Raw genomic sequence first — 21,903 nt, forward strand, 5'->3', positions numbered from 1 at the left:
TGACATAAATACACCTCTCTAACACTGATATATCTGAAAAAGACATTTTTTTATTCAAGGAATACAGAGTTTTTTGTTGTTACTGTCAACTATTTATTTTTCTTATATTTCCCAAGATATTTATACTGAATATTTTGTGCATCTTGTGAGCAAATAAAATCAAACAGTACAATTTTTTTTCATTTCAGAACATTCAAAACTTCTTTTCTTAAATAAAAATACAATAAAAATAAATTAAATCCATCTTCCATTATTATTCACATTAAAAATCCTCCCACAAGTAATTGACATAAACTTCTGTAAGGGTAAATCTGTGACATATGCTAGCATTCTTGTAACTGCTAAAAATTTTGCACAAACTTATTTTTTCTCAGAGAAAGACAACATTATGTGGTAATCTGAGTTCAAAATTTAAATCAACAGTAAAAAAAATCTTAATCTTCTGTCAATTGAATTTATTATCAGATAAAATATAATGATGAGAAATTTTTGAATCTTTTAACACTTGGAGTCATTCAGTATCTATGTATTTGTTGTATGAACTATTAACTGTTTAGCTTAACAGAAGAACAAGTTTAGGAAAAAAACCCAACATGCAATGTGAGATACATTAAGATATAGGTCTCCTCTAAGCTCTCCTTTTGAGTAGAATTTTTATTTTACTAACTAAAAGACTCATTATTTACAATTCTCTACCCCAAACGCAGCAAGTCTAACAACTCCAACCAGTTCTTATGCCAATTACTGGCAAGAAGTAATGGGTGACCTTAATTCAAACTGTAGGTGTATACCTCATGCCAAAAGAGATCTGAGACACTGAGGAAGAACCTGAACTACATGGACAAATTACAGAAAGAGTGAGACACTACTGGACTTATGAAGGATATTAAAAATGCCTGGAAGAAAAGCTTGCATTTGTATAGGCTTTGAGAAGACAGAGGAGTCTACTTGTTTTCTGCTATGATAACATAGAATATTACATTTGATCATATCATCCTTTCAAAACCTTCTGTGAATAAATACAAAGATTTAGAAAGAACAGAAATATCTGCTAGAGAATTTATGGGGATAACTGTTCCTGAAACTTCTCATGACTACACCAGTGTGTCTAACAGAGCACTTCACTTGTCATAGAGACTGAGCTAGACACGTGTCTATAACATGACATCCTCACTTAAATCTGAGCAGGAATATAGCAAAGAACAACCCAGCAATGTTTATCACGACAACATAATCTGTCAACTGCAGATCACTTCCCCAAATGTAGCTGTTGTCACCTCTCTGAAAACATGTCATTGCTGCTCTTGTGTTTCCAGAAGATGGATCTGCTTGAAGTAGCCACACTAATGGGATTCTGCAACTTTAGTTTCCTTCCAGGATACAGAAAACCTGATGGTCTTCAAATATTTCACACTGACAGGAATGGTGGCTGGCACACTATCAATAACAGAGCAAACCCATGATTTTTGAAACAGAACACACAAGTCTTTGCAGCTCACACAAAAGACTTAAACACAGACCTCAGTTTTGTATACTCATTCTCTTTAGGTAGGACGCAAAGGAGGACATGAGAAACATTTGACTGCAGAGCCACAAGTTCCCAGGCAAAACACTGAAATGAGAAATCCATACTCTCATGATTTATATCTCCCTTCCATATCTGATAGGTTTTCCTTCTACAAAATATGCAGGATGCACACACATTGTTCCACCCCTGTGCAACAATGTGTATGCAGATAAATGCATTTGCTTCCTGCAATGCAGCACTAACTGCTAAAAACTTGGCAAAGTGCCCCCAGCAAAGAGTTCTGTTTTACACAGTCATTTTTATGACACTTGGATAATCCAGGACAAAACTGCTGTTTTTGGAAGGGGAGTGATGGTTACAGAAAGGATGAACTGTAATGAGAACAGTGAGACTACAGCTGACCGATTGGACAATCAGAATTTGAGGCTTGCAAAATGCTTCCATTCTGTCACTCTATTACAGAAGGCCAAACAGGTTCAGAACACACCTAGCTGCCTGCAGGACTTTCAAGAAATGGCATAATCAAGCTTCAGAGGAGCCCAGAAAACATAATATGTGATACACTGTCTTCTTGTGACCCAAGCAGAGATTTCCCTACATCTACTATTTCTCAGATGAATCTCAGCTTAACACTTTGGAAACTAGCATAGGAGAACTGCACTGTGACAAGGCTGTCCTATAATTCTGCAAATTCACCTTGATGGACTAAAGTACTTTAAGGCACTTAGTGAATTTTGATTTTTTTTTAATTTTATTTGTAAATGAGGTATTAAAAAAGAACTTGGAGGCAAGCAGTATCTAACTTTAACTCTCTGAATTTTCCCTCAAATTCCAAAAAGGCAAACCATAAGCTACAAAGAATCTCAAATTTCTGAAGAAGTCTACAGAGAAAAGTTAGAAATTACTTAGAACACTGCGAAAAGGATTTAGTTCTTCCCTTCTCTTAGTATATTACGGAACTACAGCAAAATTTATAGAACATTGCATAAGAAAACGATATTTTTGAAGGGCTTTTGTTTCTGTTTTGGTTTATACAACAGACAGGAAGTTTCTCTTAGAATGGCCTTCTGAAAACTAACATCATATCCCCAGAGCAAGTGCTTCCTCATCACAAAATCACATATCAAACTTCTGTGAGTGTTAGGAATTTGTGCTAACCTGGCAAGGGAAAAACTTCAGATTCTAAGTCTTGTCACTAATCTAAGGTGACATTTATATCAATACTTTTAAAATTGAGGAAGAGAATTAATAATTAGCATTCTATTAATACTGTGCTTTAGAGGAGATACTGGTGATCCAGGAAACATTCACTCCTGGGAAAGTTAATTTCTGTATAGCTAAAAACTGAATGTTATATTTTTGAGGCCTGTTCCTACAATAATACATATAGTTATCTTTTGAATGTGGGGTTTTAGTCATATAAATGTTTAAAAAATATTACGTTTTTTTTTTTTAATTCCCTTTTTAAAAAGTCCATATATATTTATTAATATTTGCAAAGCTGAAGAGGTATGAAAGAGAAGTAATGAAAAGAAAGGAAAAGTATTGTTACAAAGCAGGCACAGCATATAATAAAACAGAACTAATCCAATGCATAACTTTAAAGTTGTCCAACCTTATCAGGACTGAAATATCTCATGAAAGGCAAACAAACACCAATCTCATTTTTCCTTTTCATACATGTATCTGTATTAATATAAATTTATCAAATAAGGGACAAAGAAAATTTTAAAATCAACAATTGACTGTTTATTAAAGGAATGCAGTCAAAACAAATTTCTAAAACAGTTATTTGTCAGTAGGTAACAAAAAAGAAGAAGATAATTATCCTTTAATTTACTGAGTTATTTCACTAGATGCAATGTCTCAGGCTTCCACTTCCAGGCTTTGTGTCTTAATAACTTGTCCCTCCTAAATTTTTATAAAATATTAGAAGCTGAAACTTATTTTTCAGCAACTATTCAAGACATAAAATTGTCTTTGTGAAGAATCTAGAATATATAATATTAATTTTTAGCTCATATACTTTGCTCTAGCATTCATATTGACTATTTTGAATTCTTCCTTAAAAGACTCCAGGTAGATGATTTCAAACTAAGTCAACCTTTTAATATTTTCTTTATAACAGCACCAGTGTTAATAAATGAATAAATTAGAATTTTTAAAATAATGTCGTAATTTAAAAATCATATTCTCATTGCTTGAGCAGTCATTTAAAGAAAATGCTGGTCTCATCTTGGTATTCAATTAGTCACCTAACAAAACAAACCAACAAACACTGCCATGTGGGCACGTATTTGAACTACACTAGTTTCTGCTTAATTATCTTTATTTCAGAAGCAGTATTTATTCACTTCATCTGCTAAAATGTGTTAGCCTCTCTGTAAATGTAATATCTATTCTAAAAACATTTTTCATTTCTCTTTTACATCCAACCTCTATGCTTTTCATTCTCAAATTTTTGTCCTTAAATGCCTCTTTACACTCTCACTTACTGATAAATTAGTTTAACAAACACACAAAAGAATAAGAAGTAAGTATTTCAATTTTTGTTCTAAAAGAATATTTGTCCTTTAAGGTATTTCTTGACTAGAGCATGTGCTCAGCTTAATTCAAATAATTTTTTGTCTCTAACATAGGATAGAATGTCGTTCATTGGTTTCCATCACTCATGTACTATTTCCAATCTATTCTACGCAAGTATTATTAAAGTGTTCACCTCTAGCTGCATTGGAAAATATTAGTAGGAAAGCACACTCACCTTCAGGCTCCCCACAGAGTGTACACTGTGACTCTGCAAAGAAAAAGAGAAAATTATAATTTCTTTATTTTAAGATGTCATAATTATATCCAAATATAACAAAACTTAGAGAACTCAAAGTTAGCACACAAAAAAAAGCAATTCTATTTTCAGCACACAATTCTTAAAGGGTGGAAAATAATTAAAAAAAAAAAAAAAGGATTTTCGCAGGAAGATTTTAAAATAGAGCTATATAAACATTTAGTTGCATTTGTATAATTATCACCTTCAGAGACTCCAGATGATTTCATTCCTGTAGCAGGACTTCTTACTTCCACATGACTTTTTTGTATTTTGATATGTACAATACTGCAGTGACAACAGTCACTCAAATACAAAGTTTAAGCCTGTTAATATTTTACTATTGGAGGTAGCAAACAGCGACAGAGTTATATTCCTTTCTCATGAAAGACTCCCAAGTCCTCCCAGGCAAGAGAAGTCAAACAGTCATTCAAATGTACACTTATACTCTGCAAAACGTTCAAGTATAGAAATGAAAGAAATAAAACTCCGTCATAACAAGCATACAACCTCTAAATATGCAATTACTATTTTATCCACACATCACTATTTGGAAACTGGTTGTCTTAAAATCTATTTTACATAATGTACAAATATACGGACACATGGAAGAAATATTTTGAAGTATCTCTTGAGCACAAATTCCTTAGGAGTCACTATCAAGCTGTAGAACAAAGCTACTGCTTAGAATCCAAATACCAAAATCAATTGAAATCCCAGGGAATGCAATCATGTTGGCAGATAATTCTGATATACTGGTTAAAATCCTGCTAGAACAAGCACAGAATATTTTACATCACAAATCTCTGAAATCTTCATTTTAACCCTCAGGTGAAAAATGACATCTCCAACAGCAACAAGTATATTGCTTGGAAGTAAATACATATATATGTATTTATATATGTATAGATATATAGCACTGAGCAGATTGACCTTCATAGCGCCACAGTGACACTGCCAGTTGTTTAGATACACTTTCTCCATACAGATAAGAAGCTGTCTCACAGTATTCCACCTCTGTAATGGCACTTGACCCTACATCTTTCATATATTTTAAACATACATGTTAATCATTGGGGTTTTACTACTGTTACAGACTGTGGCATGCACATGGGAAAGGAATGAGGAAAAATAAGTCTTTCCAAGCAGGTCTGCTATGATAGGTAGATCACTACTTTTGGAACACCATTAAGTTGCACAATAGAAAGGAATGAAATTTAAAGCAGTTCAGCACCATGAAACGTAGCCAAAGTTTGTATTGACAGACTCATTAGTGAACCCAGCAGAGCTGGCAAACTAGAAGCAACACCCCAGCAGCAGGCTTGAGAAAATCTCCAGTGAAGAGCACGAAAAGCCTGGCCACACATAAGTCAGGCCAGTTTCTTTCACTACACGGTAGAAAATGCCACAACACGAAGTGATGCAGAGGAAGCAGCTCAGAAGATCTTATTTCCACGTTTGATTCAAAGACTCTCTGAGGTTTTACTGAGGTGGGCTGTCTGCCTGTGTGGTTTGTTATCCTGATTGATAAGGAAGATTAGGCTGAGACTTGGTTTCTGATCTTCAGACATTTTTGATCCTCTATGTTCTGCTAACAAGTGCTTTACCAGTTTTTTACAATCCAAAGAGTCTGCCTGACATATTTTGCACCTTCAAACACCATCTTCCAAAGGTCCCCACTCAACAGTAAAAAATACTAGTTTCCCTTTTTTTTCTCATAAACATAAATTAGTGCCAATATTACAAATCTGCAGCAGGTTAGATAGTCAACCCGCAAAATAAGGCTTGCAGCTCTGACTAGTGCCAGCAAGTTGTCAAAAGCTAGAGAGGTGTCAGCACTATCCCTGCCAGACTACTGCTTTTTTGGACTTTATTCAGATGTTTATTTAAGGTCTCGTATCTACGGGCAACCCAGGTGTCCCCCTATCTTATCTCAGCATGCCTGAGGAGACTTCATGGGGAGATTTTGTTTATACGCCTTCCAGCAGCTGGGAATCATTTCAAACTGACAGCAGCACGTGTCTCTCTACACTGGTAAGAAGCAGACTTTGTGGATGTGGATAATTCACCAGTAGGTTTCTGTTTTTTAATTTCTCCACTGTAGTTTGCCAGTGGAGTGGGAAGAGTAGATATCCTTGTTGTTGTGCTTGACACATACAGATTGAGTGACAGATAAAAATACAACCACTTCTAATAGGCATGTAAACAACATGGCAAGGAGGTTGTACAGAGCCCTGCTTTCTCCAGAGCCTGTGTGAGAGAGACAGAAATAATTATTTTCTATATAGTCTGTTGAGACCTGTACATTCATTCTATGGCTACTGTTGAGAGATTTCATGATCTCAATTTCTAAAACCACAACACATAAAACATACACATGGAACTCCATTATTTGTAGATTTACATTTTATGAAAATACAGAAATCTGAAAACTATGTTAAGAAGCTGTTATTTGGTACTTTTTAAAAATTCTTTTCTCTTTAGTGAAGTGCCTGCACGTTGGTAGAAAAGATCTTTCTCCATATGGCTCAGTACTAAACACTGTATTAATTTAATTTTTTTTCTAATTTTAATTTAAGTTCTCTGGGTATATGACAACAATGAAGGACATTACAATAATGTACCACTCCATAATGTGTAATTACATTGTTTAGGCTTAGATCCATCTTACCCAAAGTTGAGTGTATCAGCAAAGTCAAAACTAATCTCAAAAAAATTTACAAAGAAACAGACAGCTAATCTGCCTTATAAACTTCTGTGGCATGAAATCAAAATCATGAAGTCACCTTTTTTTAAATTCCTCATTCAGGTTTTTTTTAATATTGTAAAAGGTCTTAGACTTCTTAATAACACTCACTGCAAAAGAGGAGTGTTTATTATAGGTGACCTCTGGAGATGAATTCGTTCAGCCTCCCACTGAGAGCAGATACAAACCAATACAAGTTCAACTCTGCTGGGGCTTAATAGTCAAGTCCTGAAAGTCACCCAGGATGGAGATTCCACAGCCTCAATGACCATCCTGCACCAGTGCACCAGCCTCATTAAGTTGCATTTGAATCTCTTGGTCTGCAGTTTGTGCCCATTCTTCCTTGTTATATCACTCAGCGTTGCTGAAGTTTATTTTGCTCTGTCCTGTCTGTAACTCTCCTTCATGTTACCTGCTACGGATCTTCACCCCAGCAGACTAAAATAAACCCATGTCTTTCAACTACTCTGAGCAGAGGGCCCTCTGCCAGACTCCCTCCATTTTCTCCCTATGCCTCTGGAAGCAGGGAACCCCAGCCAGTGAACACAGTATTCCATGTGCCACCAGCCTCACCAGCCCCAGAAGGAAGTAATAACCTCAACAATTTGCTAATCATATTTATGCTGACATAGCCCAGCTCACACTTTACCTGTTTGCAATACCATCTATACACTCATGTGCATCTTGGTACTCATGTTCATTCAGAAAAAAATAAACTAGTATATCAAGTCTTAATAAGATGAGTCCTCTGATCCAAGTCTCCCACCTATTATAGCAGTGCTAATATACGTGAAATTATGGCCTCAGTCAAGTAACTTTTCTATATCCATGCTGGATAAAATGTTGTAGTGGATGAAATAGAAGCAGGGACACGACCACATTTCAAAGATATTTCTTAAGCCTCTCCCTTGCACAATTCCTAGTAACAGATTATGTCTGTACATATCTGATCCATCCAAAATATTACAGTGACACTTTCACAGGAGGTATTCTTTCTTTGTTGTATGTCCCTAATCAATTGCACTTAACAAAGATGCTCCTTCTTGCAAACACTCATACATCTGAGTAACTTTTTGTCATAGTTCTCAATAATAAAATGACTAATATAGGTGAGTGTTCAGAGATTTAGAACCCAATAAATCAATAGAACAAGGAAAACCTGTATTTATATTATTAATCTCTGTCATTTTGAAATTTTCTAGCCAACAGAAATAATGTTCCCAGATAGAAGAACCTGCTGACAGAATAGGTCATAAGAAAGATCCTATGAAGAAACAAATTTATCATAAAGACACAATATATTTTTCCCTCCAAATATTATGAAACATATTTCATTTTTATAGTTTTTCTTGTCTAATCTAAATGGTAAGATCAGCTAAAAATAATAAACCCAGACATATAAATACCAACATTATTTCTCAAAAAAAACCCTGAGTTCAACATTCAATTTTAAATTAGAGTGAAAATAAATTGTTCTGCTAAACACATTAAAATCTCATTCTTTGTGTATACTTTCCTTATATGCCTGCTGCAAGTACAATCAAATTTACTATAAGAGGTACAGTAAGGAAAGCAATATAAGGGCCAGGTGAAATATACAAAATAGCCAATAAAAAAAATTGCAATTCAAAATATCCGTGCAGGCTATATAATGGAATAGGAGTACGACACTACCTATCAGTAGTATTTGCAACTAAAGAAAACACTGGATGGTATTTAACACTACATTTTACTGTACACTATGCACTCAACAGGGGTTTATCCAGATTATAGAGTCCAATCTGGATGATTTTGACTAGGTTCTATGGAAGTGACAATTCAATGAGAAATAATATGCAAAGGTGAGAAGCAGTGCTGGGGATAACTTGTCACCTTGACACTGCATTCAGAAAATGCATGAGGTCAGCAATTCTGACTACCCTTTGAATAAAATACGACAGATCCAATTCTGCATCTCCCCTTCACTTGTGTTAACAGGCCTTTCTGTCTCTCTTTTCATCTGATACTTCCAGATACCCTCCACAGCTCTTCCCTGATGCCTATATTATTTTAAGTTCCAATTAGAAACACATATGCTCTCTATTGCTTATAGTTCTCTATTTGGTTTTCCATTTTCCCCCCACTAGATCTATTTACTAATTGGTCAAAAAAAGCAGATAGCACCGTACAATTACTGAATATCACTGCCTATTTGAATCCAAAGTTCCATGCATCAGAGGAAAAACAGAAAATATTTTTGTTTCCCAGAGAAATATGAAAATATGGTTTGCCTCACAGAAAACAATAGTCAGTTTGCCTTTCCCCATTCACTTAGGCAAAATAATAATAATAATGATGATGATAATAATAATAATAATAATAATAATAAAAATAACAACAACAACGCAAAAATAGATCCATTTCCAAGAGGTTTAGATGTTTGTTCTAAGGCAAAAACCACAACAGTTTCATTATTTTCATCACCACCTTGTGTCATCAGTCCGTTTACATAATTTTACTGATGTTCATGAAACAGAACTCTGTGGCACTCAGAGAGACATAGAGTAGTCATGCATTATATTGAGATTTAGTGCAGCTGAAAAGCGAAGCATAATTTAAGGCTCAACTGTGAAACCAATAATTTTAGGGAGTTTAATCCTTATATCCTAATATTTGTATCTAAACATGGCTATAATACCACCAATAAAAGCTGAAAGTATTATGAACTATGTTTTCCATTCTCTCTCCTCATGTGTATTTTTCCTCCTACAGCTTTTGCTTTATCTATTTAAGCTTTTTCCTCCTGTTGGTATCTCATCATTGCACAGTATTAACTGCTGAAACATCAATGTGACAGACCTGTAGGATAAACTGCAAGATTTTATCATGTCCACCAAGACTATCCATTCACAATATCCTCTTTGTTCCACACTGATGCTAGAGCAAATCCTTTGGAGATTTCCTGCTCCATGTTCAGTCACCCATTTAGGTAAGGTATTGAGAGATATCTACAAAAACCAACTAGCCTTTTCTTCTACAAAGCCCATTTTACCTATAGATCTTTTTCTAAAATGTACTCTCAAGCCTCCAATCACAGGGAATAAAACTCTCCATATACAGATGGAGAATAAAATGTTTAATGCACTCAGGGGAAACAAAGAATAACATCTAATTGATACTCATTTCCTTAAGGTTTCTTTTTTCTCTATTCTAATTCCTCAATTTTTCTCTCAGTTATAGTGTGTAATACTCATCTTTGCTGTTCTCCAGCTTAGCAATATCCTAAAGTTATTAGTGCCCCACACTGAATAAACTTCATTAACAAAATCCTTAGACTGTCTGGTACAGTAAAACATTTACCCTCTGACAATCTCTTTAATTTCTAAGAATGCTACTGGCCTCATTTAAGGCAGCACTGTTTTCTTGACTCAAATGATATGTCTCTCATCCTTTTGGACAGAAATTTGACTAGAGGTACCTGGATCAGTTGTCATCATAAGAATTAAATCAGTCAAAGATACTTTGTTGATGCACTTTTGCAGTACAAGCCCTATTAAAGTAATCTATGTAGACCAAATCCACAAAGCATTCAAGGTGCTTATTACAACTTCTTGTTTGAAACTATGAAGTGGTAGAAATAATCAAAATACACTACTTCACAACACTGTATTTCTTTTAGTATTATGAGTGCTGACAAATGGCACAATAGGAAAGAAAACAAGTGTTTTTGTACTTAGATATTGTTTGGGCCCATTTCCATGAACAGTCATAGAGGAAATAAAAATAACTTAAAACAAAAAAACCTACATTTATATATCTATAGGTAGACATATCTGTCTATCTTGAAACTTGCTTTGTTTTTCTGTGGTTCTTTCTTTATGCAGAAAAACAAGTCACTTTATCATGTAGAACATGATGAAAAATATAATTATAACAATTGTTTAGAGTTGTTGTGGATATAGCAAATAAATTTATTTAATTCCTTTGCAACTATTTCTACAAGCACTCCTTTGTGAGTGTAAGAGCCTTCTAGCCTGCCTGCCTCTCACTGCTGATCATTGTATGACCATTCTCAAAATGAGATTCCCCTGCATTTGCAATTTCAGCTTTCTTTAATACTTCCTTTCAACTGTGGTATTTATAGCTAAAGACCTTTCACTGCCTAAGACTGGGCCTTGAGGTTAGGAAAATCAAATAACTACTAAAGTTTTAGAGAACAGGAAAAACACAAAAATAACCCAGCTGCCTGTAAGAGAATAGCAGCTGGGCTATGCTGGGAAAGACAGAGCAAGGGAAAGGAGTAGTCCTAAGAAGTAAAGATATTGAAAGAACTTTAAATATAAACAGAATACAGAATAGCCATTATTAAAATAGAGTGAGCCTAAAGCTGAAGAAAATCAACCAGCCTGGCAGTAAACTTTGTATATGTTTGAGCAAATGAACTGACATTCAACCAAATGCATAAAGCAACCACTAAGAGACCATTATTTTCCCCAGATAAAAATACAAGGTTCATGCTCAAAGCAATGCCAGAACCTATTCACAGAATTTGCACATCAGATCCTTCTCCATATGGAGTTTACACATTACACATGCATTAACCAAGCCAACAGAGATTTCAGAAAAAAAAATATGGGATCAGAAAATCAGATATCTTCACAGGAAAACAAAAATAACTGAAGCAATAAAAAGGAAAATATTAGCCACTCAAGAAATAAAAAAGGAGTTAATGTTTCTCTTGGTGATCTGGACACAAATGCTTTCTTTTCAGAGGAGTATCCATAAACAGAGTAATAAAAAGGATGTGTTTTAGCACACTTCTGATCCACATTTCAAATGCACAGTATCCAAGTGGAGAGTCAAAATATCCCAAACATGTCCAAAAAGGACCAGGTGATGGGTTTATAAAGGGCAAATCCATTTGTATTTATTCTCATTTTTCCTCCTTTTCTAGTGATATTGAAGTTTAAAGGGAGTCATATAGCTCCCAGACAAGGTAAAGAAACTTGCCACCCCCTAATCACATTGTAACATGTTTTTAAAAATACCAAGGAAGGTAAGGGTGATGATCAAAAATTGTAGGAGTGATGACCCATGAGAGTACTGTGAAATACAAAACTGGAGACAGTCTGCACCTTGCTTGCTCCAAAAGCCCTCTGGAGTGTCATTGGAGTTCAACTCAGGGTGAATAGCACACTAGTGCAAAACTAGCCAGGCTATATATCAACATTCCTCTATTTTCTGCCTCTTTTTTTTCAATCTTCTTTTTTTTTTCTTGTTTTAACAGATTTCACTAATACTCTCAGAGCCTCATAAGAACAAATAAAAATGGCACAATCCAAGCTGACTACGATACAACAAAGAACCAAACAGATAGGTGGTAAAAAAGATATAGGATAGGACCACACAGGTATAGAGCATATCACATACGCTGATACTCTGGTAGGTTAAATTGATTTTTTTTCACTCCTTTCTCTTTTTTTTGCTCTCATATAGGAGTCTGATTTTGAAAGCATCTAAATGGAGTGGGTATTTGACTTTAAAAGCAAATTGAGAGCAAGTAGTTTGAAAGACAAAGGGTCTACAAAAATATGTAACAATTTTAAGGGGATGTATCCATATCTCGGCAAGACTTGAATGATGTCCTTCATATAAAGTCAGTAATGTACCAACTCAGAACAGTACAGATTGGAAGAGGCTGTTAAAGTTTATCCCTCAAAGCAGAATACCGCCTAAGTAACCTTACGTTTCTCAAGGCATTGCCTGCTCAAGTTTTGAAAATCCACCAGGAAGGAGAACTAATGGTCACTCTGGGCAACTGTTCCAGTGTCTGACTACCCTCACAATGAAGAGTTTGTACCTCAAATCTAATTGAAATTTCCCTTGCTGCAACATCTATCTGCTCCCTCCTGTCCTTACACTGTGCATGTCCATTAACAGTCTGGCTCCATCTGGCTGTAATGATCCATTAAGCAGCTGAGGACAGCAATTAGCTCTGTTCTCCTCTTAGCTTCCTCAGTCTCAGGCTGAACAAATTCAGGTCTCTTCAGTGTCTCCTTGTGCATCATATGCTTCAGTACCCTGCCCATCTTGGTGGCCACCCTCTGGACATGGTCCAAAATGTCTGTGTTTCTTGTACTGGGAGGTGGGGGGTGGGTAAGGGCTAGAACTGGGCTGTGCTCCAATTGCAGCATCTGAAGAGCCAAAAACAGGGGGAAAATCACTCAGTTTAATCTGCTAGCTGTACTGATGTTGTCCAGTGTGCAGTCAGCCTTCATTGCTGCAGATACACTTCTGAGGTCCTTATAAAAGTCCTACATTTCTAGATCATAATTCAAACTCAAAACTACTGTGATATACAACATTAAAGCTTTGATCTGATCCAGTCCCAAGTATGCAGTGACCTCATATGCTAAATGACTACATGAGGACATTTACAGCAGCAAATTTTGATATGCCAGACAGTGTTTACCAACACCTAGAGACCATAGATCAAGGTCTGATTTGTCGTATAAGACTTTTCCACTGTCCTGAGAAAGAATCCACTATGGGTTCCTTCTTAAATACAGGTTGAGGGAACTAAGTTTACAAGAGCACTGAGCTGAAACTGTTAGGATGTCTGCATTGACCAGTTTTTGAGATCTGGTGATATTTCTTAATATATATGAATATCTCAGGAGGAGAGGTTTCATACAGTCTCTACTCTCTACCAGAAACAATGTCTTCTGGAGAGCAAATACAGAAGAAGCACAAATTTAGTCTGAACCACTAAAAGTGATTTTAAGAAATTAAACAAGAATCTGTTTATGCTATATAGTATTTGCTGCCAAATAAATAAGTGTTAATAAAACTAATCTGGAAAAAATTTAAAGTGGACTTATAGAAAATATCCTTACTTTTCCATCTTAAACTTTCTCAGGGAGAAAAAAAAAGTCTACTATAATGATGATTTAAAACACTTCCATTCCATCTCACTGGATACATAAATGTGACCTTTATCTTAACAATTACAAAGGCACAAAGAGTTCACTGCAGGACTCAAACCTAAGCTAAAAAAAAAAAAAAAAAAAAAGAGTGCTTAATTTGAGCTTTTACAATAGAAATTAAAGATTTATTTGGGGTTATAGAAACTTTACGGTGAGTTAAACAGGAAAAAAAGTTTGCTGTTTTCTGTAAAAAGCATCAGCTTCAAGGTCCCAGCTTTTGTCTGGTGAAGTATTCACCCACACTCACACAGAGCTCCTACGCTGGAACAAAGTGTAAAACTGAGAACATCTGGAAACTTTTTATGCAGGGTTTTCTTTAGTGAACATTCCTCATGAATATTCATAAACAAAACCAACCCAAAATTCCAGTTACAATTAAATTAATAATTAGTTAAATCCTTTGACAAAAGAATGTAGAATTGCAATAAAGGAATAGGATTTGAGGGTGCAAAAGATATTTTAAGCTATACTGAGATGTGGAATTCAATGACTGAAATAGTCTGATCTTTTGGTAGAAACAATAATTAATTCGACTTTAAATAGGCAAAAATAAAGTCGTAACAGCAGATTTTAATATCACTGTATCTTTTAAAATCTATATATCTATATCTTTTAAAATCACTGTATCTTCTGTATGAGCCCCTTGCTTTCTTCAGTGCTTCATGTACACAGCAAATGATACCTCTTTCAGCCAGCATTACCTTTTAGATTACTGCAGCAAGCTAGAATTCACTGCCAGTGGTTTGACCTTCACTTCCTTTATGCCTTTGCAATGGTCTGGTGATTGCTTTAATAGCTAGGTACAAGGAAGTCCAAATCTGCAGTTTTAGGAGTCTATGTACAGAGCACAATCATTGAAAGGTCAAAATACAAATTGTTAACATCCACTATGGCATAGTTGTAACTGCTAAGTATCACAAAACTCTATATGTCATGTAGAAACTTCAGAGAGCATGAAATGCAAACACACAAAGTTCATATGGGATGCAATTGTCTGATTATAAAACAGCACCAAAATTAGAATCTCAGCACAAGCTTTTCAAGTATTTTAGACATTGTTATTGATACATTGAAACTCCCATAAAACTCTGAAGATTAAATTAATGTATAATAAACTCAGCTAATTAAGTACAAATCACTGGTATTATCATCACTGGAGCAAACTTCCACTGACCAATCTAGCCTAAGGACAGGATACTACTAATAGCCCCATCTGAACATTACTGCCTTTTGGAAAATAAACATTTTGTATGTCAAACATAAAATGGAGTTGCATAATTGCTCTTCACTTTTCAGAGAGAGAGACAAAAGCAGAAGTCCAGAAAATACGCTAGTCCATATTAAATGCCCATAATTTCTCAGATAAGTCAATTGAGTTTAAAGCCATACCAGTTTCTTCCTATACTTTAGAACTACCTTTTTTCCTTTCCAGAATTAAATAAAATATCTACTGAAACTGCCTCTTTCAATTTTAGGATACTAAACTACTTTCTAACAAGATACTGGAAGCAACTTTACATACAAAATTGAAAAATCAGATTGATGAGTAGTTTATCTTTCTGATCCAGTGTTCAAAGTCATGCCAAGAAACCGCCACCCTGTTTTTCTCACAGAATATTTAAGGGGAAAAAATTTGTTTCAGTCATGAGAAACTTGTGGTTAATGGAGCCTTTTCTTTTAGATAACTATTCTAAACACTGTTGACTGGACCCTAAACAGTCACATGAGTGAGGTTACCTGCAGGACTGGCCATGAATTTAGAAATTATAGACACATACACGTGATTACCATAATTTTACTGGCCTCCATCAAACTATTTGCAAGATGTAACTAAGGGGAAAGTTCCTGAAAATTTAAAATTAAGGAGACTATTTTTATCAAGAAGAGAATATTGAATTACTGGCAGGAGACAAGTAATGAAAAAGTAATGATCTATCTTTCGTAGTCAAACTATAAATAATACACAAGTTACTCATAAATAAATGTCACAAATGAGCGGTTTATAACAATAAAGAATTTAGCATTATAAATTCTCTCAATCACAGAAACATCCCTGAATTACTAATCAACAGAAAACAGGTATACACCTATGTGAAATTAGTTGTCATACAGATTTAATACTTTATCCTTAAAAAATAATGATAAAAAAGAACAATGTGATTTATCATAGCAATTTTTCAGGAGTATTTAGCTAAGTTTTCTTATTTAAAATAAAATATTAGTTATTGGATGATGTAATTAGACAATTGCTCTTTGACTTCAAAACTATTGTACCTCAGATATGGTTGAAAAGCAGTAAACCTAACATTGGCTAAGATGTAGTTTAAACATAAACAAGTTTCCCAATATATATGATTTTCCATTAATATTTTAGGCCCTTTAAACAACTATACAGACTTCATAAACTAATTGTATGATGTACTAATAATGACATAATTCTATCTATTAGACTTAAAAATTCTTTGTCTTACATGAAGTTTTAGAATATAAATTGTCTAATCTAGCTTTATTATTTCCATAATAATCCAGCAAAAAATTTTCTAATATTTAAACAACATAAAGGAATTGAAATGTTATGAGAATATTCATAAAAGTTTTCAACACATATTTTTAATTTTTTCATGTTCTGAAGGTATACACCATTTTCTTTACGGTTGTCAGTTTAATACCATCTCGTTCCATAGGATCAAAATAATTAACCAAATTATTTTTCACAACAATAAAATAAAATTCTGGATGGCAAATTACATGCTTTCACACAATTAATTATATGATGCAAAACCTACAAAAGCAAACACCTAAATATTTACACTGATTTCAGCAGAACAAAGTAATATTTCATACATTTTTCTAAAATGTGCCTGCTTTGAAATTGGCCCAGATTAGGAGACCTCAAATACTCTTACAGTAAAGGAAATAAATTTAAGAATATCTGTTCCCTCCTCCACTTTACCCAATTTTCTGTCATTTAAGATTAATTTCTCCCTCCCTCCCTCCCTTTCTCTCTCTCTCTCTCTCTCTCTCTCTCTCTCTCTCTCTCTCTCTCTCTCTGTTTCTCCCCTTCTCTACCCTCCTCCGTCTCCTCTGAGTTTTTGATTATGGCAATGCAATAATAAGTTGCAGTATGAATAAATTAATAAAATTGTAAAATACTAATATTTATGGGAAAAAGTTAAATTATATTTAAGATGGGGGAAGAAATAATCTCCTTGAAACAAAGTCTCAGGTAAATGCCCAACTAGCATTGCCTCAAGTTGCAGGCACTGAATGCAATGCTTGCAATTCACTTTCTTCTATTTAAGCAGAAAAATGGAGATCAATAGTACCTTACTATTGAAGAAATAATTAAGAATATAAAACAACTGGTAGCCCTGAGGAAATTCAAGTGGTTTTGAAACTGCCCTTCAGCTTGCTTGTCCAGCTAACTGAAAACTCAGATGCTGCTTTTAAAAAGACATTTGAAAAGAATACTTGTATTGCTAATGCACAAGATGAAATGTTGCAATAAACCTGTTCTCTATGGCTTCATGTCCTTGCCACAATATTTTAGTGACACTGCTCAAACTAACAACATACAGGGGTTCTGTTTTTATGAAACTTTTTTTTTTTTTTCACGGCGGAAATAAACAGTTCTGCATAGTTGGCATGGCAGATCTCCTTACTGTAACAGCTCAATAGCTTCACAATCCAATTCAGTTGATTCGAAAATAAGACTCTATTATGAAAAAAAAAATCCTATACAGACTCTAGGAAAAGATACATAAATACACAGACAGGAAAAAAAGACAGGAATGGTCTCTGTGAGAAAGAACTTGGTAACAAGAATCTAGAACTGGAGAGAGCAACTCGCAAATTACAAAACTTTACACCAAATAAGTGTATAGGGTTTGCATGGCCAGCTTTTGATAGCAAGGGGGCTACAGGGGTGGTTTCTGTGAGCAGCTGCCAGAAGTTTCCTCCATGTCCAGCAGAGCCAATGCCAGACAGCTCCAGGATGGACGTGCCCCTGGCCAAGGTTGGGCCAATTAGAAAAGGTGGTGACACCCCTGTGATAGCAGAGTTAAGAAGAAGAAGAAAAAAAAAAAAAAACAACAGCGATTGTGCAGGTGTAACTGTGGCTGGAAAAGACCTGGATGAGAACATGTGAGAGGGACAGCTCTGCAGACACCAATGTCAGTGCAGAAGGAGGGCAGGAGGTGCTGCAGGCATCAGAGCTGGGATTCCCCTGCAGCCCCTGGTGCAGCCCATGGTGAGGCAGCTGTGCCCCTGCAGCCCGTGGAGAACCACAGGGATGCACAGATCCACGTGCAGCCCATGGAGAACCACAGGGATGCAGAGATCCACCTGCAGCCCATGGAGAACCACAGGGATGCAGCGATCCACCTGCAGCCCATGGAGGAGACCCATGCCCGAGCAGGAGGATGCCAGGGAGCAGCCTGTGATGCTGTGGGAGGCCTGTGGGGAGAGGAGCCCACACTCGAGCAGTCTGTCCTCGAAGAACTGCACCCTGGGGCAGAGTGACCCACACTGCAGCAGTTTGGGGAGAACTGTTATCTGTGGGATGGACTCATATTGGAGAAGGTCATAAGAAACTATCTCCAGTAGGAGGGATCCCATGCTGGTGCAGGGAAGGACTCCATTCCCTGAGCAGACAGAAACAACCTGTGATGAACTGATCATAACTCCATTCCCTTTCTCCCTGCTCTGCTGTGTGAGGAGGCGGAGCTGGGAAGGGGAGGGGAGGTGTTTTTAAGGTTTTATTTTGCTTCATTATCCCACTCTGATTTTGTTAGTGATAAATTTAATTAGCATCTCTAATTCTAGCTTGTTTAGCCTATGACAGTATTTGGTGAGTGATCTCTCCCTGTGTCCTTATCTCAATTCATGAACCCTTTGTTATATTTTCTCTCCTCCATCCAGCTGCAGAGGGAAATGTTAGACAGGTTTGGTGTCTGCCTATCCTGACATCCAGCCAGGGTCAACCCAGCACAGTAATGTAACGAGTATCAGGAGGCAACAGCATCACAAAATCCAAGTGCAAGGCTTAAAAAGTACCTACACCAAAGTGGAATACAGAAACACTGAGAAGCTGAAAAGAACTCCATAGTACAGAGAAAGAATAAAAGACACATGAGAACTTAAGATGTTGTTAGTTTGGGGTTTTTTTATGCTGTAAACGTTGACATTGCCAAACATATGCAAGTGTTCACATGTGTGTAGCCACAAATAAATGTTCAGTTCATGTTTACTGAAACAATGAAGCTCATTGGAAGTGCTACTAACTTCAGGTGAATTCCCTGGAGAGAGTACTTGCCGAGTATAGCTAAATGAAATACTCGTTCACAGTGGGAGCTTGGTCTAAGTGTGGGAAATGCAGCATCAATACTGTAAAGAACATCGAGAGAAGTGGGACTCAGATGTTTATATTTTGAAAGGTGGAGAACTTAGAACACTAGGCAGTGAAAGATCAGGATCTTGGTATGTATTAGCATGGCTCAGCCAAAATCAAAGGACTCTCAGGTTTTTATTAATTATTTGGCCCAAGATCTTTCAGTCTGTGGGTAATAACACAATTGGAGACAGAACCAGTAATTAGGAGAATGCAATTGGATTCAAAAGGTTTTCCATTATTTTTTGACTGGATAAGCAGATGGCAAATGCAGCTTAACACAGAAAAAAAAAAGTGAGATAATTAGCAGGGAAACCAAACACCAAGTTAGAAAATATACACTAAATGGAAATCTCATCTAGGAAGCTAATCAAGAGAGGAATTTGGGGGTTATTATGAAAAATAATTAAAACCATCAAATCATTTCAGAGCTGCTGGAAAAGAAGGCAAAGATGATAGCACATGTGGATATACCACAAAGTAAAGTGGTATTATTAGTGCTTCAGGCATTTATTAAAAACCATCTAGAATATTCCATCCGGCTCTGGCAGGCATGGGAGTGTGCAGCAAGGCGGTGCATTTCTGACAAAAATTGGTGTGCTAGTGATACTCCCCAAGCACCAGACTCCCAGTGCTCTTGAGAGTGAGCCTCTCCCAATGTCATTCATGATGTGAAAAATTTCACCCAAACCTAGGCAGGATATTTTGTTGCTCTCACAACACTGTTTTAGGAGCCTCAGTCTTGGAGGATTAAAACCGTCCTACTAAATTGGAACTGACGTTAATTCATGGCCAGTTTATACTTCTGCTGGCAATATAAATTAGACTATAGCCCTTGTCTTTATTCCTGATGTTTACCTTCTTGAAATATTTATAGAGAGCAATCATATCCCTTCTTGGCCTTCCCCTTGGTGTGTAAAACTTGTCAACCCATAATATTTTCTCTTGTAAAGTAAGTACTCCTGTTTCTTGATCACCACAGAAGCCCGATCACTCAGTTGCTCACTTCTATTACAGTCCAAATTTCTTCTCTGTTGACTGGTCTCTGTGCTCGCAAAAATCACTTCCAACATCAATATCTGTGTTAGCAAGTGTCATGGTTAGACAGTGGACCACTGCCAGGCACCCAGAAAAGTGACTTGTTCACCCTCCCCTGACACAGCTGAGCAGAGGAGAGAAAAATTAACAGAGGGGTCATGAGTTAAGGACCAGGAGAAAACACTCCAAGGGCAAAACAGGCTCAGCTTTGAGGTACAAAGTGAATTTATTACTAACAGAGTCAGAGGAGGATAATTATAAATAAAATAAACCCTTCAAAAACACCTTTTTCCTCCCAGTCCCTCCCTCCTTCCTACCAACAGCACAAGGAGACAGGGTATGGGGGCTTGGTCAGTTTGTCACCCACGATTTTCTTACACTGCTCAAGGAGACGAGTGTAAGAAACTCCCAAAACTGCTGTGGGGTGGGTCACTTCCACAGGGTGTGGTCCTCCAAGGACAAGCTGCTCCAGCTTGGAAACAGGGACCCCTCTCTATGGGTTTTCCATGGGGTCACAGCCTCCTCCAGGGATCCTCCTGCTCTGGCATGGCCACCTCCCCATGGGCTGTGGGTGGATCTCTGCATCCACATGGATCCCATGGGCTGTGGGTGGATCTCTGCATCCCCCATGGATCCCATGGGCTGTGGGTGGATCTCTGCATCCCCCATGGATCCCATGGGCTGTGGGTGGATCTCTGCATCCCCCATGGATCCCATGGGCTGTGGGTGGATCTCTGCATCCCCCATGGATCCCATGGGCTGTGGGTGGATCTCTGCATCCCCCATAGATCCCCATGTGCTGCAGTGGCACAGTTGCTTCACTGTGGGCTGCACCACAAGCCACAGAGAAATCTCAGCTCCAGTGCCTGGAGCAGCTTCTCTCCTCCTTCTGCACTGACCTTGGTGTCTCCATGTTGTTTCCCTCACCTGTTCTCACCTCTCCTCTTGTCTGACTAGAAGAAAAACTTTGTTTTGATTTTCAACTATGTTTATCACAGAGGCATTACCAACCTCTCTAATAGGGCCAGCTTTGGCCAGCAGCATGTCCACCTTCAGAGCCATCAGGGATTGGTTCTGCTGGACGTGGCAGAAGCTTCCAGCAGTTTCTCACAGAAGCCACTTCCATGGCCCCCTGTTACTGAAAACCAGGCCATGCAAAACCAACACAGCAAGCAAGGAGCCCAAGGGAAGGAATGAGCTTAGCTGAGAGTAACCAACCAACCAACCAACCAACACTCAGAGTAACCAACAACATGTTGGTCCAAGTGACTACAGGGAACACAATCAGAAGGAAAGTGCAATCCATCAGCTCAGATCTACCCATGTAAATCAATGTACCTGAACCTGGCTGAGAAAATAGGTTGATGCATATGGGACACTGAGCTTAGGTGTGACCCACAGGAGAAATGCAGGTGG

The 21,903-nt window shown here is 36.9% G+C and overlaps 1 protein-coding gene across 17 annotated transcripts in view; it reads right to left on the reverse strand.

Moving 5' to 3' along the window:
• DLGAP2 (DLG associated protein 2) overlaps nucleotides 1-21,903 on the reverse strand; it is a 465,971-nt gene that overhangs the window by 239,258 nt on the left and 204,810 nt on the right. For all 17 annotated transcript variants that reach the window (XM_033054074.2, XM_033054084.2, XM_033054073.2 and 14 more), the window contains one exon: nucleotides 4,290-4,322. In XM_033054074.2, coding sequence (XP_032909965.1) covers nucleotides 4,290-4,322 — 33 coding nt within the window. The remainder of the gene's footprint in view (nucleotides 1-4,289; nucleotides 4,323-21,903) is intronic.

Source organism: Catharus ustulatus, chromosome 3, assembly GCF_009819885.2.
Source record: "Catharus ustulatus isolate bCatUst1 chromosome 3, bCatUst1.pri.v2, whole genome shotgun sequence".
Classification (NCBI taxonomy): Eukaryota; Metazoa; Chordata; class Aves; order Passeriformes; family Turdidae; genus Catharus; species Catharus ustulatus.